The sequence below is a fragment of the Mauremys reevesii genome, linkage group 2 (genome assembly GCF_016161935.1).
Source record: "Mauremys reevesii isolate NIE-2019 linkage group 2, ASM1616193v1, whole genome shotgun sequence".
Classification (NCBI taxonomy): Eukaryota; Metazoa; Chordata; order Testudines; family Geoemydidae; genus Mauremys; species Mauremys reevesii.
This window is the reverse complement of record NC_052624.1, coordinates 88,866,672-88,883,930: the sequence shown is the minus strand read 5'-3', so window position 1 is coordinate 88,883,930 and position 17,259 is coordinate 88,866,672. Positions and strand designations below refer to the sequence as shown.

Here is a 17,259-nt window from a genome sequence, read left to right as displayed (position 1 = left end):
TTCCACTTGCAAATATTTGCACAGGTGGAATAGAAAGTGTTATTTCAGTACCCCCCTTTCAAGTTTCACCTTCAGCCATACAATTTGTAATGTTAGTTGGTATGCTAGCTATTGTATGCTACCAGACAAGACAAGTTTAGCGAAGATCCTAACGGTGTTGCCAAAGGCAGGCTCCTTTTTGGGCTCATCTGGTCTGCTGTCAGGTCAAGACTGTTTTCTGTGAAAATATGCAGGCTACACAAAGATTTTTAAAGCTATGACTAAAGATAGAGATGGGGGGGGGGGGAAAGAGTCACATTAGGCACCAGCCTGCACCTAAATACCTTTGAAAATCTAAACCAGGAAAAAAAAAATCTAATCCTGCCCCCACATTACCACAGAATGTATTTAATTAGTATTTCAGCAATGACTGAGGCAGGTTTTAGAATAACTTAACTAACAAGAGACTGTTTACTTTACAGCAGCATGACTAGTGAATGTATAATCTAGCCTGGCTGTAGTCTCAGCTTCTCTGCAACTGGTTCCCAACTTCTGCTGCTACCCACACATAGATAACAGGAACTGTAGCACAGCATAAACACCAGCAGGGTGGGGGGGCACCTTTAAAGTTGAAGTTTACCCCTTTCTATCACCCTATCAATTATTGACAGACAATTGAAAAGAGTGGCTTTTTTTTAACTGATTCATGACAGTCATGATCAGATCATCTTTTAATGTTGCTTTGGCCTTAACCACAGCAGCAGTCTCCTTGGCCATCAGACTCTGTAAAGATGGAGAGTTACGCCTGTGCTGAGATCACAACAGGAATGTATTTATTTTAGCTGGGATAGAAATCGACTGATTGATATATGGCTCTTAGCACTAGTTCCCACTTAAGTGCCTGAGCTAAAGTTACTTCTTCCCCTTCTCCCTGCACCACATACGCACCAAAGAGAGCACACAGAGAAATCTTATTACACAAATTGTGTTTTTTGATCGTAGCTGGTAAAAAGTCCTGTCACAGTCAGGTCTGGAATTCATCCAGAGTTTTATAAAATTGGGTTTAAAAAAAAAAAAGAGAGAGAATGTGTGTGATGTAGGCAAATTGCAGATAGGCACATCAGTCAATTTTTTTGCACAGCTTTATAGCCACAGGAAATCTGTAACTTAAATGACAATGTGTTGCCCGATTTCATTTTGATCCTTTCATCTATCAAAAAGTCAAGAGGATTAGACTTGGCTTTGGCAGTGACAAACTGACAGTGAAGTGAAGTAGAGCATTATTGATTATTGCCTAACAGTGCTGTGATTCATCCACCAGGGATCCTTGGGTGCTGTTTTGTTTCCTGGGGAGAACAGGATTTAAACAAAGAGGCAAGATTGGCCAGCAATTGCAAATGGTGATTGGATGCATGTTCATTTGCAAGTGGGTGAAAAATAAGCATTAATAGGTTTGCCCAAGTGATTAACATTTCTAAGAATAAAAGGCGCTTTTAGTTCTCTACTGGTGTAAGTGGCTGGAGCTCTGTGGACCTGTCTCATTTTAGAGGTCTACACAAGCAGAAAATTTGGCCTTTGGATCCAGCTGAGATGTTAACATGTTTTCTCTGATCTTTGCATTCATCTAAGCCATCCATCCCCTGGCATGACGCAGAGATGCTAGCAGCATATTGACCACAAGCACAGTTCTCGGTCTTCAACTCCAGAGCAAGCAGCAGGTCCCCTCCATATAGCTGTACAATATGGACCCAATAAATACCCAGCCTGTCTGCTGGATCTAGGGCAGATTTTCCACACACAAAAATCTCAGAGTCTAAGGCTTCGATGGACTAGTCTGCTGCTGCTGCTCTAAATTCTGTCCACCCCCCCCCACACTCCAATTTGGTTAGAGGTGCTTTAAGTCCTATTTTCAAAAGTGGTCTGATCAGGTATATCTTTAAGTAGTTGCTCATGCTCCCCCCCTCCCCCCCCACCGCTCGGTTGTTACTGATGCAAAACACTCACTGAAGCCACTAGGAGTTTTGCCTGAGTAACGACTAAGGTATTTGACCCCCTAGTTTTTGGATTGTATTTCAAATCCTTGATTTTCTGAACACAAATATAGTGCAGATGTTGGATTTGGATTTAGAAGTCTAACTGGTAAGTCATCATGCAGATCTGTAGGCAGATATGGCAAAAAAAAGTCTAATTGTAGCACATTTCTCAATATACAGGAAGTGTAAATAAGGTAGATTTTGAGTAGAGTTTATAGACTCTACTTCTTAAAGAGATCTTAACCAGCCACTCGATCTGCATCTGCAATACAACCAATTGGATGTATGTATGTATCTGTAACAGGGTCAGCATCCACCTCTCATGAGCACCCCTTTTTCTCTGGCCGATATACCTACAATAGGTCTTTTTTACCAGTGTGGCACCCTCTTCTCACTCTTTGGTTGGTTGGGTACGAGCCTTCTTTTCTTTTTTGTTCTTATATCATGGTGGCACCCACCTCTCATGAGCACCCCACAGCTGATGGTTTTCTTGCCTGATCTTCGGCAGCTTAGTCCTCCAGCCAAGCCTCACACACAATCCCCTCTTCTAGTGTATACAGTCCCAAGATCTTATCACAGCCCTGGTATGGGACCGTAGCTCTTAGGCTTCTCCCAGAGGCACTGCCTTATTCAACCACCCAGCTAGAACCCATCTCAGTGCCCACAACTGGTGGGGTTTCAGCAGGCCTCACTGGGCTCAGTCTTCAGCCAGACCAGGGCAGCCCATCTCGGGACCCTCGCTAGCCTGCAGAGGTTCTGTACTCAGTCCCCGTGGGCTTCAACCTGCCCACACTAACCTTCCACTGGTCTTACTGCTCTTCCCACCAGCCAGGCACCAAATCTTCAGCAGCCATCCCTGGGCTTCAGTCTTGTCTGCAGTGAGCTGTCTATGGTACTGCTGTTCTTTCAGCCAGTCACCCAAGCCTCAAGCACCACACAACAACTGAACTTCTTTGCTCTGCTGCTCATTTTATATAGGGCCCTTCTGGCCCCAGATTGGCTGCTCCATCAGCCCCCCTGATTGGCCACTCCTCTGCAGCCATTTAGGCTGCCTGGAAGACTTCTCTCTTCTTCTCTGGGACAGGGTGATTGCAGGGCCATGAGGCCTCAACCAGAAGGCTTCCGGATATAGTCCACCCTGCCACAGTACCAGACCCTAGATTTGTTCATGCAAGTAGTACTTGTGCATGTAAATCAGGTAAGTTTATGTTACCAGCATGCAGGTGCCATTTCTTTCTAGAAGTGATCTCACGTGCAAGAATTACAGGTTCAAATTCAGAGGCTCTCATATATCATTGTAAACAAAAACCGGCAGAAGGCTTCTATCATCACTGATCTATTCACTGTTGTCAAGTTGTATATTTAGGGACTTCCCAAACCCAATACTCCTGCATAAGGGTAGGAAAGAGATAGCATCTGCTGCTACTGCCCAGGAGCTGTGTTTGTGCTCCATCTATTATCATCCCTAGGGAGATCCTCTGTGCAAAGCCCATTTTCTCAGCCCTTGCATAAGGAACCAGAATCTGGCCCTAAATAACAGATAAACTGCTATAACTCAGAAGGAACACTTAGATTTTATTATTGTAGTTAAAGAATGCTTAATACTGGAGTATTACTGACTAGCTAATGTGTATGTAGAGAGTGTTTAAAAATTCCACTGGCATTTAACAATCTAGAGGAGAATCAGGCTGCTGGGTGGCTTATGTGAAATGAACGTGATGGTCCGTGAGCAGGTCTATGTTTCACAAATACCACCATCAGAACTAGCAACCATGGTGTCAGATGCTGCAGAGATACCAACTGCTAAGCAGTCCACCACTAATGAAATAGGTGATCCTTGCAGGTCAAGGTTGAGGCACAATGGCAGAAGAATACATGAGAATACTTGCACTGCTACTAGTGCTGCTTCAGATTCTGTGATGGATAATCTCCACCACCACCCCCCTCCAAGATGGTCAATTTGGTTCCTTTCATCAGCAGTAAGTTCTCATAAAAATAAATTCAGTTAAAAATGCCAAGGAACTTTCATTTTTAAAACAGAATCAATAACACTTGTGCGAAAACTAAAAGTGTCATTAAAGTCTCATTAGCAATCCAACTCACTGCCTTTCCTAACAACATTATTTTGGCTCTGGCTCAAGTAACATATGTTAATATGTAACGGCAGCTGCTATATCTTAAGATGTGTCTCAAGTTTTCGACCTTGTTGAATGTAAATAATCTCTCAAAATTGCAGCTCCATCCTTAACTTACTAATGGGAATCAGAGAAAGGAAAGTGATTGTGTAAGAATGTGATCCACTCATTGTGTACCAAAGACACCTCCACCCACAATCCAGAAGGGGCTCTATGTACACCCAGGCATCAGCCATATTGCTTCCAGTTAATTTAGTGAAGTAAAATGGAACTGATATTTGAAACTACTTAGCTATATTGCTTGAATGAGTTGGTGTGCATCATTTATTTGCATTTTCAATGCATGACCCATCATCTACTTAGCGGGGGCTCCAGGGAAAATACTAGTTAACCCTGATTTGCTTTGAGGAACAAGCAAAATTAGGGGAGATACACTCTCCCTATGGATTAATTTCTTCCTAAAGGTTGATAATAGCAACAAACAGCAAACTGACCTATCACACAAGATGGTGTTTTGGAAGGTCCATGGTTAGGCCCTGAGCTTGCACACCCTTACATGTGTTGTGTTCCTTTATGCAGAGTAGTCCCATTGAGTTCAGAGACCTTTGTTTGGTATTTCAGAAGTGTACGCTAGATGGCACTTGTATATACGGAACAGTGATGGAAAGTAACAAATAATGATTACAAATCCAAGTTACCATAATCTTCACGTTCTATACCATGTGTTTTATTCATTTAAAATAAAATAATTTAAAGTTTCCTTCATACTATCCAATACATTACTTGGACATCTTGAAAGTGTAATATATTTACACTATATATGTATACAATCCTCTTTTGGTATTACATTATTCATTTAAATAAAAGAAAGACATCTAAATGAATGGGAATGGATAGCCTTGGTGCACTGACAGAAGGAAGCAATGCTACACAATTCCATGTGGTGCTGCAGAAGACAAGAGATAAATATCAGTACCTCTGAAAACCAAGCCCAGCATTTCTGAGTGCAATATGACTAAAAGAACTGGAGAACATGGGCCAGCTTTCAGGAGGGATCTAATTTGGTGTGACACCAGGATTCAGGAATACAAGTGGAAGCCAAGCTGCTAGCATGTCTAAGCACAAAAGACGCGCCTATCAGCATGCTTAATAAATATCTTTCCTACAACCCTGCCGGCCTGGCTTATTGTCAAAAAAATAATGAGTAGTCACAGACCCTATTGACTAGGAATTGTAGGTGCTTCAGAAAAATAAAACCAATTATACATGTTTATTAGTCTGAGTGACCTAATAATTTCAAGAACAAATACAGTACACATAAAGAACAGTTAAAAAGCAAATTGTTTTCCTCAATAGAGACATCACACACTGGTTGGCAAGAAAAGCACCATAAAAACAAACAGATGCCCTTTTTAAAAGGCAAATTATCTGCCTTATGTAAGAGGTTCCACTCATCACCACAGCAAATCTTGGTGTCAGAGTGTGGCATTGCAGGGGGTCTTTATATCTAGCACTCCCTGTTGACTTCTTCTTTGGCCCTTTGATGGTCTGTTTTGGCTATACCCTCCAGCCAAGTCACCTCCTTCCAGTTCTGTCCCCTTCCAGGCTAACAAAGTCCAACTAAGAAATCCAGATAATCATCCAAACAAACATTCTGTCCACCCCTCTTGGGCTGCATTGAAGGTCCCTGTTCTTCACCCCTACTCCTGGGCACTGCAGAGTTCCTTCTTTGCTCCACTGACTCAATGCTGCCTCACAGGGCTTTTTCCTGGAGGTCATTCTTCCGAGCAGGTTATGCCACTGCCTCCCCTCTCCAGGGGCCCTGGCAGCTTCTCCCAAGAACCTCCCTGTTTCTTTCAGGCCTTATTTCTAGACATCCTCCAGGAGGCTAACCAGCCTGCCTCCACGAGGTTCTTCCCAGATAGAGGAAATGGGGCTGGGTTGGATGGGACTAGAACTGGGACCATTAAGCCAGGTTCAGCATGGGGTCCCGTAAACTGAACCAGGCAGCAGAGCTGGAGCCTGGTGTATGGCAGGAACTAGAAGTCAGCAGGGAGCCCAGTTGCCACTTCTGGATCACCTACCACCTCCCCTGCCCACATTGGCTTTGCCAGTGAATTGCTCCTTCTTGTCCCCCAGTTTCCAAGACTGATCATGAATTGAGTGCACTGAACGCATCTGCTCTGGGGATGTATGAGGGTTGTGTAATAGAGGAAGCTGGTCTCTGTAGAACCCTGCCTCATTTGTGCAGAAGTTGGAAGGTGTGTCATGAATGAGGCAGTGGCTTGCTGGAAGAGAAAGGAGGGTCTCATGGCTAAGGCAGTTGAATGTGGCCCTGGAGACCTGGATTCTATCTCTGCCTCTGCCCACAGAATCACTGTGTGATGCTGGGCAAGTCATTTAAACCAAAATGTTCACAGGTGGCAATCAAGTGGGTCATCCTCATTTTCTGGAAGCCTACCACGAGACACCTGAGGTCTGATTTCAGAAGCGCTGAGCACTCAGAGCTGCTATAATATAATAATTTGGAGATATACTTATCTCCTAGAATGGACCTTGAAAGGTCATTGAGTCCAACCCCCCTACCTTCACTAGCAGGACTAAGTACTGATTTTTGCCCCAGATCCCTAAGTGGCCTCCTCAAGGATTGAACTTACAACCTTGGGTTTAGCAGACTAATGCTCAAACCACTGAGCTATCCCTACCCCCAATTTCAGCTGCTGCTGCTGCTGCTGAAATTGATTACAACTGTGCTTTGACTAGATGATGAGCTATAAAAGTGTTAAGTACTCTGAAAAGTTAGGCCCTAGGTGTGTCAAACTGGGCCCCCAAAATCAGACACTCCTGACAATTTTGGCCTTAATCTCACCATGCCTTAGCACCCAGCTGTAAAATGGAAATAATATCACAACAAAGGAGTGTTGTGAAGATGAATTCATTACTGTTTGTGAAGCCATCAGGTACTATGATGAGAGCCACAGAAACACCCGGGGAAAATTAATCTGTATTCAGGGTACTGACCACACACACTGAATAAGGATAAAAAGGAATATTGAATAACTCATTTGCTGAATGAGGCAGGGATTCTGGGGTGGGGGAGAGGACAATGGGGAAGAAAGTGATAATGCAGTTAAAGAGTGTACCAGCATAATGACTACTCACTAGCGGGGCAAATTATGGCTGCATTTCTGAAATCTGAGTGCCTGATTTTGCAGCCTTAATTTTTTTTTTAACATAGGGTTTTTTAGATACAATAGCAACTAAAGGAGAAAATAAGATATGGTAACATAATCCAAGCTCCCACATAACATACAAACTATTTCATAGGATATTGAAGCAGCCCCAACATGGTACTGGGGCTTATCCAACACGGGGGTTAACACTCCAGGCATGACACAATGATTCCAAACTCTCTGGAGGTTTTGTCTAATAACAAATGTCCCTAATTCTACAGGACATGCTATACCAACATTCACATGAGTTCAAAGCGGTGAGTCTCTTACCTTCTATGCCAGGGGTTGGCAACCTCTGGCACGTGGCTCGCCAGGGTAAGTGGGCCGGGCCACTTTGTTTACCTGCTGCTCCCATTGGCCGCGGTTCACTGCTCCCGGCCAATGGGGGCTGCGGGAAGCTGCGGCCAGCACATCCCTCAGCCCGTGCTGCTTCCCACAGCCCCCATTGGCCTGGGACAGCGAACCGCGCTCAGTGGGAGCTGCAATCAGCTGAACCTGCCGACGCGGCAGGTAAACAAACTGGCCCAGCCCACCAGGGCACTTACCCTGGCGAGCTGCATGCCAGAGGTTGCCAACCCCTGTTCTATGCCATCCAGCCTTAAACCCTGTAGGTAAAGTCCCTCCTAGTGTAGGTGGAGTCTGCTTCTTTCATAACGTTTCCTTTCAAAGGCCTGCTTCCCTAATGAGGGTCAGCTGTCAGCTTTAGCCTTCAAGACTTATGACTCCTACACTCCCTTTGGGACAGGGCAGGTATTTTCCCTTCTTTTTAAAGAAAACATAGCAATCACAAGCCCTAATCCAAAGCCCACTAAAGTCAATAGCAATCTTTTCATTGACTTCAATGAGATTTAGCTCATGTCCATATAAGACGTTTCATTCCTTGATCTCAAAGCACTTTACAAAAGTATAATTATTCCCCATTTTGCAGATGGGGAAACGGAGGCACAGAAGGGTAGAGTGACTTAACCCAAGCAGTCCAATAACAGAGCTGTGAATAGGACCCTGAGCTCCCAACTCCCAACCCAGTGTTTGAACCAGTGGATCACGCTGTCTTCTACTCTCACAGGGGAAGGATACATAAACCTCATCACAGATATATTAGAATTTCTCGTAAATCCTTGATGGAAAATAGTGTAATTCGTTGCTTGGGGGATGTTGTTTTTGCTGAATCAGGGCCTTTATGGAGACAAATAGGAAAAGCTGTTGTAGGTGGTAGGTAGGAAATAATCAAGCAACAATTTTTACCAGTGTAAAGATAATAAGTATGACATTTATAAGGGGATAAATAATGTTTTTGCAAACATGCTCTCATAATCCTGTTCTTACAAAATTACATTAGTACAATATTTTGTCAAAACTGCATAGATACTTATAAACAAGCCTTAGAACTAATGTCAAGTTACATTTGAAAACTGTACAGTAACATATCAGGTACATTAAACTGCACAATCAACAGAGATATAAATTCTGACAACCTGTAGAAGGAGATTTAGTAGAATTTTAAATATATTTTATATGAACCTCAGGGGATACCACTAAAAAAGAAAAATAAGAGACTTTAAACATGCAATTGTCAAAGAACATTTTTCTGGGATGTTTTACATTATTGGGCATTAACCTTAAACTCCATATAAAATATTTAAAGTAACCAGTATATACATTAATGGCTTCAGACATCTAAGACGTATGAAACACATTGTAATTATCCCTCCATTTTCTCTGTTAGCAATTCTCAGGGTAATCAACAGTTACTCTAAACCAACAGAGAGACAGAAAGAGCTTCAGTCTCCGGATTTGACACCAGCGTAATTCCGTGGCCTCCTGTGGAGTGACTCCTCATTTACATCTGTGTAAGTGCCAGGAGAATCAGGACCAAAGTTCAGTTTGGTGGAGTTCAGATTCTTATATACACTTGGCTCAGATTCTCAAGTGTATTTAGGTGCCTAAGTCCTGTTGGGATCTTAACCTGCAGCCGAAACCCTTCATATGAGGAGACACTTTCTCTTCCACACCCATTTTTTTGCTTCACCCTTTTTCCCTGATAGTGTGACGTTGTAACAGTGCGTCTGCACTACTACACATCCTGGGCCAGCATTCATTGAGGTCAATGGGAGTATTTCAATTGGCTTCCATGGGCATTGGATCAGGCCGATGAAGATGATTAATACTGGAACTAAATGAAAACAATTAATTTCCTGTTTCAAAAATCCTCTTTCCTTCTTAAAGTTACACATATCACTTATTTCTTCCTTATTATATTCACTGAGGTGAATATTTTTCATGAAAATAGGTTAAATATAGCAAATTGCTTTCAAAATATTTTTTTCTTTCTTTCGCTCACACATAAGAATTCAGCCACAACAAGAATGATGGTAACAAACTATACACTGAGTTGGATTGGGAGAGATTTTTATTCCAATAGAATAGTACCAGAGATTCAGTCTTGGCAAGAAGCCAAAGCCAGTTATCCTTAATAAGCCAAGAGATTTCTTAAAAGACAATCGGTTTATAGCAGTCAGGTCAGTAGTGTGGATTACTTGCACTACTACAAAGACCTGGATAGTCCTCCACTAGAGCCATGGTAGTGTTATTCTCAACTCAAACCAGTTTTATGCTGGTGTACTTACAGTGGCTTCAGTGAAGTTATTCCTGATTTACACCCATGCAAGAGCAGAATCAGGCTCACTATATTTTCACTTTTCATCAGCAAAAAGTACAAAAATAAAGCTGGAAATTAGGCAGTCTGAAACCTTCAAGCACAAAATCATCAGGTGCAATCTGTCCAACCCTTTAAAACTTTAATGCCAACTAATGCTAGAAAACACACGCAGAGCTGTAAAAGCAGTAAAGAATCCTGTGGCACCTTATAGATTAACAGACGTAATATGTAATGCAAATCTGTAATACTCTAGCAGGTCTCAGTGGCATGCTCCTATAAAAGCTCTCATTATAGAATTAATAATGAGACACCAAGCTAGGGTGACCAGATGTCCCATTTTTTAAAGGGACAGTCCCATTCTTTGGGACTTTTTCTTATATAGGCACCTATAACTTCCAACCCTCTGTTCCATTTTTTTCACAGTTGCTATCTAGTAACCCTATACCAAGCTATCATAGTATTATTGAGCCCAAGAGTTTAGGACTCGATCCTGCCAGGTGCTGAACACTCTGGCCCTGATCCAGATTGGCATCAATGGGATTACTTATATGCTCAAAACTGAACATCCTTAAATGTGCTTTATAGGACTTGGTCCTTAAAAAACCAGCTACTTACCTGGAGTTAGGGTGTCCATCCTGAGGTTTCACACACCTTTTTCTGAAATATGGTACTATCTATCACTGGACTATATAGATTGGCTTGTCAGGTTTAGCAATTCTTATATGCCAATAATTTCACTTGGACGTGCAAAAAAAGGAATTATACTGATGCTGCTGGAACGATATCCAATCAAATGGGGACATAGTAAATCATATCAATCCATAAAATATTCTTTAGATATTGACCCCTGTTCTCCCTGAAAGCCACCAATCCCCTTCACATGGATCTGCATAAACCATAATATTTTTTTAAAAAAACAAATGAATGACTATGCAGATTGATAATTCCACGCTTAAAATCTTTTACAATTTTTAAAATGCAGCTTTATGTACAATGTAAACTGCAAAATAAGAGCTGCGTTGCTGAAAACTTGTGAGCTCTTAATATAGAGGGGGAAAAAAGTCTAGTACTAATTATAATTGAACAATTGCAACCCTTTCTTCACTGTTGTATGCTTGGGGATTGTTTTATGTTCATTAAAATATATATCCCACAGAGAACCAAAACATGCTTGTTATATAGTGGGAGCACCAGGCAGCCCTCTTTGAATTCTGCAGGCATATTGATCCAGGAAATAAAAACCTTTTCCTAGCTTCAGAACTCATTCCTATGTTTGGTCACAACCCCAACCCAGCTCACAGCAGAACATAAGGATGTCACTTATCATTTATGGAGGAGGAAATCACATGTTCAGATCTGAATTTAACACATTCTCTGAGAATGACAGTGTAACCTTGATGAGGAAAATTCTTTGATTACAATTATTAGGTTCTTTTTTTTTCCACTCTTTTCTGCCCCTCGCTTCAGTTTGTTCTGCTGCTTCTCTCATTGCCTTATGTTATTGCACCACCTTCTGAACACAGTCAAGGACATTTCAGGCACCCAGATAAGGTCTGGATTTTACAGTCTACTATGGATAATTCTATGCAATTTTTAAATATGGTATTTGGAGCTCATATTCTACAGTGACAAAGGCACTAGAAATTCCTAATATGTACAACTATCTTCACTGACTAGGGACAGGAAGATGAGAACAAAAGCATTGTGAGTGTCCATACAGGTGTATGCCTTTTTCCAGGAAAAAAAATTGCACAGGAGACTGTCTCTCTGGGTATGTCTACACTGCAATGTAAGCCCAGTGTTAGTGGGACTAAAATAATCTGTTCCATGTTAGGGAACTCTGGGCTTGAGCATCTACATTGTCTTTTTAACCAGATTTTTGGGATAGACAGGACTAAGGAAAGTTGTCACATGGAATTGTGGGATACTTCTGGATGACTCCCAGGACCTGAGTCAAGCAGGCTGCAGCTACACTACAAAGCAACAGGGCTTGAACCCTGGCTCCCAGCTTGACTCAAGTTTGGACCCTCCAGCCCTGCAGGGTCCTGGGGACCTGGGTCTGAGCCCTGGGTTAACGCAATTGCAGTGTAGCCATAAGAGGGGTCAGCCTTGAGCCAGAGCTCCAGCATGGGTTTACCCTGCATACCCTCTGAAGCATTCTTCTCTCAACACAAGGCTTTCTGAAACAGTGGAATCGGGGAACACGGAAGAAATGTGTCCTAACACTGTGTCCCTGTAAAGAACTCATCTCCCAAATGTAGAGACTTTGTCAAAAATATGTCCTTAGGTAAGGGTTGTCTGAGACTAATAAGGCTGCAAGGAGCTCCCAAGGCTTGACTATCTTACCACTGCATTGCCAAATTCTGTTGCTTAAATCTGACCCTTCTACTCTTCTGGCTCTGCATATTTCTGTCACATTCCTCTGTCATTGTTCTGTGATGCAATGCAATGGACCCCCTAGCGTACTTTGAAGAAGGGCAAATAGAAGGTTTCTATCCAGGCACTCAAAGACCATTTTAGTAACAGTAAAGTGTTGTCAGTGAGAGGCCAGCTGGTGCTCTCCAGTGTTTGTACTTCTCCTGCACCAGAGAAGCAAGTTATATCTTCTAGGGTTGCTGCTGGAAATGTCTCATCTCCTGCAAGGAAATAGTTACATGTGGGTAGGATATTAGGAACCCTCTCATTTCCATCTTTTCACTTTTAGCAGATTCATAACTTTTTTTCCATGAGAAAGACCTTCCAGGAAATACTGAAGCATCTACAGAGGTGTGTGATACACCCAAATTATTTATTTTGAATAATATTACCTCTCCATGGTTCACAACTCCCACCAATGACACCAATTAGATAAAAGAAGAGCAGAAAGAAAATACAATGATACTAATGTATTTTGTCTTCAAATTTGTCAATAAATTGAGACCCTTTGGAATAAAGGCAATGGCAAAAATTTAGGATTGCTTGAACCCAAGTCAGATCTTCATACCCTGGTAAAATAACACTCTGAATTCGACTAACTTATATTATATTTATGTTTTTAATCAATTTACCTCAAAGCACTTTACAAAGATGAGTAAATATCAATTCCATTTTCTTGAGCTGGAAATGGAGGCACAGAGATTAAATGACTTGCTAAATGATCACACAACAAGTTAGTAGCAGAGCTAAAAATATAACTCCAGTCTCTTGATTCCCAGTCCTCTATTTCACCCATTGGACTACAGTGCCTCTCTGCGGGCTTTTCTTTTAGACCATTGTTTGGTTAGAACCCTGTGCTCTTTTGAAACATCCATCACCCTTTGAATTTGCACAAAGTCACACTAACAGATAGGCATAAGCAATATCAACGTTTTAATGCACAAACTTGATGCAGGTATCAGAGTATGAGTTCCATCCAAGAATATCAAAACAGCAACCAGTACATTGCTCCTGAGCCAATGGTTAAAAATACACCATCGTCATGGCATATTAAAGCTAGATCTGTTTTGCAAATTACAAAAATAATATCTACAGCCATATACCAGAAGTTTCCAGCTCTAGTGTACCAGGATTAATATTTCACAGCGGAAGGATGGCAGAAGTAAAATGAATTCAGCATCTCTGAGTAGCTCTATTAAGGAGGCATCTGTGATGAAATCCTTGCTCCAGTGAAATTAATGGGATTTCTGCTATTGACTTCAAGCGAGTCAAGACTGCAGCCCTATAATATTTTGGTAGAAAGGGGAAAGGCACATAGCTTCTGCATTCCCAGCTGATATTTATGCTGAATTCCTCAGCTGGGTGCAAGGCATTACAGATGTTCATGTGGAATTTCTGCTGAATAGAATCTTAACAGTGATGCTCTGTCCAGTCATGCATTGGTCTCAGGGGAGGAAGAGGCAGCCTCTTTACCCCCATAAGCAGGGCAGAGTGCAGCCTTACCATTCCCTTGAGTGCTAGGCAAAGGAACCGTTGGTACCCTACAGCCCCAGAGTGTAATTAACTAGGAAGCTATAACAAAGCAAAGCAAAGCTAAGCTACGATGTATCCGAGCTGATACCCAGGTCAGGGTCCAGACTGAAACAGTCTAGCCTAAGAGTTTGTTTTTTCACAGGCCTAGCTTTATTTACCAGTGGAGCTATACTGACATATAGCAACTGAGGACGTGTCTCTTTACCTTTCATTCATCATGATCATTCAGAACAAAAACCTGGTGAAAAATCTCAGGAGATGCACAGTATTCACCATGAGCAGTTTGTGTGTGTTCTGCTTAACCTTTGTTCATTTTAAGTACGTTTTATTGATGGATATGTAAAAATTAAAAAAAAAAACCATTTAATACTAGAAGAGGGCAAATAACATGTTCAATGGATTTAGCCCCACTCCCAGCCCTACCATGGAATATCCCAAACAGATTGCTATTTCCTCAGATTTAATTGATATTTGAAATTTGTTAACAACTATCATTTTATCTTTTTACTCTATGGACTGATTGCAAACATTCTGAATTTCAGCAGCATTGCTACAATGTGTGATTGGTTAGATAAGTCACACAGTATTGTTTCTGTGTCCTGAGTGGATGAGCACTTGCACATTCACAGTTTGGTTTTCCACAAATACTTGTATGTGTGACTTTGAAATTTGTTTTCCATAAACCCTTTTTGCCCATAAAACTTAATCACTTGAATGTTCAGAGAAAAAACAAACATGGAGTGCTCATGAAGTGACCGTCAAATTTTAAAAGTTTTAGACAAACATTCATGGAAAACTTTTGGAATTAGTGACCCAGCTCTGTTTAACACTAGTGTATATAGAATTTTGCATATGATTATGCTATGTTAGATCTGCTTACCAAATAGCTTCACCCATGACACCATCATAACCATATATAACTAGAAACTGTTACACCCTTTTTTTTTTACTAAATTACTAAATTCAGACACAGTGAAGCTTCTGTTGAAGAGAAGTAGATTAAAGTCCTGATTTTTTCCCCAGACATTATGAAGTGCAATTTCAATTCAGGTTAGAGAAGTTTCAATTATAGTGAAGTAATGCTATGGGGAAAAAAGGTTACTTCATTATAAGTTCTCATCAAATGCCTACTGAAGATTCCCATTGATCAGACCCTACTGGAGGTTTCCATGGCAAGGGAAGTGTAACTCCCCACCCCCTTGCCTGCCAGCTTGAGAGAGCTGTATGGCGTAAATTATGATGTCTGGTGGAATCACATCTCACTGCATCTCCATTGGGAAGATTTCAGCAGTCAAGCAAACTTCACAAATCTATAAGGCCTGGTCTACACTGGTGGGGTGGGGGAGAGGGAGATTGATCTAAGCTATGCAACTTCAGTTACGTGAATAACTTACTGCTCACTTACCGCGGTGTCTCCGCTATGGTGAGTCGACTGCTGCCGCTCCCGTCAACTCTGCCTGCACCTCTCATCAAGCTGGAGTACAAGAGTCAACAGGAGAGCGCTCGGGGATCGATTTATCACGTCTTGACTAGATGTGATAAATTGATCCCCACTGGTCTAGACTAGACCTGATAAATCAATCCCCGCTGGATCGATCGCTGCCCACCGATCCAGCTGGTAGTGAAGACATACCCTTAGTTCATGAAGATAGATGAAATTGGTGAGCTGCTGGCATTTATCATTTAACATTTTCTACACTGTTCTTTAGGAGAATTTGCCTTTGGGTTCTAAACATGCTGACCAATGAAATGTGTTACTAAAAAAGGGAGCCAAGGTTATTTTAAGTATCAAGCTGCAGCAAAATCAAATTGCATCTTACGTCACAATATTTAAGTTTTGTTTATCCAATAATATTTCTAAGAATGCATGAAACAAAACCAGTGGCTTAAAACATGGTAAGGGGGCGAAAGTTTTTTTCCCTGGTTCTTTACTGTTCATTCCCAGTTAATGCCAAATATAACAACACATATAGGATATTTAATTTATTAAATGATAAGAGGTCAGTTTTTCAATGGGAGCTGCTGCATGTTGAACACTTTTGAGAATCTGGCCATTGATTCTTTGGTTCTGTTCCAAAAACAAATCTCTCTTTATTGGCAGTTGGCCAATCCAGTTTTGGAAGTCATTTTATACAGTGATTCAATTAAGCATAAAATCCAATCCCTAGCTTTCTCTGCACCATTAAACACTGTCACCAATCACTAGTCAGCTCTGAGGTACACATGAAATATTCCTAGATAAATCCTCCATCTCCAGAGAAAAGTATTTCCTATACAACTGTAAATCCAGGTTCTCTGTTGAAGATAATCCAGTCTGGCAATGCTATGGCCCTAGAAAAATTTCCTGGGAAACTACAAGTTGATGCAATGGCAAAGTCACCCAATGTTTTCATGCCACTATATTGTATTAAAAACACCTGTTTTATTTGTACAACGACTCAAATCGCTTACAGATTAGGATCCTACAAATAATACATAAAGTTTATAGCAAAAAATATACATAAAATAATTCATCCTTCTATTGTTTACATAAATGATGTATATTTCTCTCTGTGTGTGTGTATATATATATATATGTATATGTTGTATTTATATTTGGTGTACAGATGTGTATTTACACACACACAGTATACATTTATATATAAATAAATGTATATACATTTGTGTGTGTATATATAAATAAATGTATATATGTGCCTGTGTGTGTATATATAGACACATAAATATACATATACATACACTCACATATATACACAAACATTGAGTATGTGTGTATTTTGCAGAATCTGCATACAAACAGTGCAGTCCTTCATTGGCTGTGAGCTTCAAAGGTATCAAAGATACCAATATTATAGTCCTTGGATTTAGAACTAACGTCACCGTTGTGGACAGAGGACTGGCTTGATGCATCTTCCTTTGTGATGAACGAAGTTTGCTGGACAGTGGCAACCTGCAACACACGGCTTATTGCATGGACCAATCTCATTCCAGTTGTCACAAGTTTTGACACATCCAGGGCCACAGGTATCATACACTGCACCATGTTTACACTGGGTTGCTGAAAGGCAGTTAAAAGAAAACACACGTGATTGATAAAGATCACAGGACTAGGATTAAAGATATGCCATTTTAATTACATTTTTTTAAAACCATAATTCAATCCTTTATGACATGTTTGTCATAGTTGCAGATATTTAATAGACCATCATAGCATCAGAGACATATGAAAAAGTGCTTTATACAGAGATTCCACTACACCTCTACCTTGATAT

General features: G+C 41.1%; 1 protein-coding gene and 1 long non-coding RNA gene across 4 annotated transcripts in view; both read right to left on the bottom strand.

Moving 5' to 3' along the window:
• LOC120396513 overlaps positions 1-2,939 on the bottom strand; it is a 36,093-nt gene extending 33,154 nt beyond the window's left edge. For all 3 annotated transcript variants that reach the window (XR_005593201.1, XR_005593200.1, XR_005593199.1), the window contains exon 1: positions 2,810-2,939. This is a non-coding gene — a long non-coding RNA (uncharacterized LOC120396513). The remainder of the gene's footprint in view (positions 1-2,809) is intronic.
• Positions 2,940-15,654: 12,715 nt separating this feature from the next.
• Positions 15,655-17,259, bottom strand: part of BMPER (BMP binding endothelial regulator) — a 215,892-nt gene continuing 214,287 nt past the window's right edge. The window contains exon 15 of the mRNA XM_039527768.1: positions 15,655-17,045. Within this exon, the coding sequence (XP_039383702.1) occupies positions 16,864-17,045 (182 nt within the window). The 3' untranslated portion in view covers positions 15,655-16,863. The remainder of the gene's footprint in view (positions 17,046-17,259) is intronic.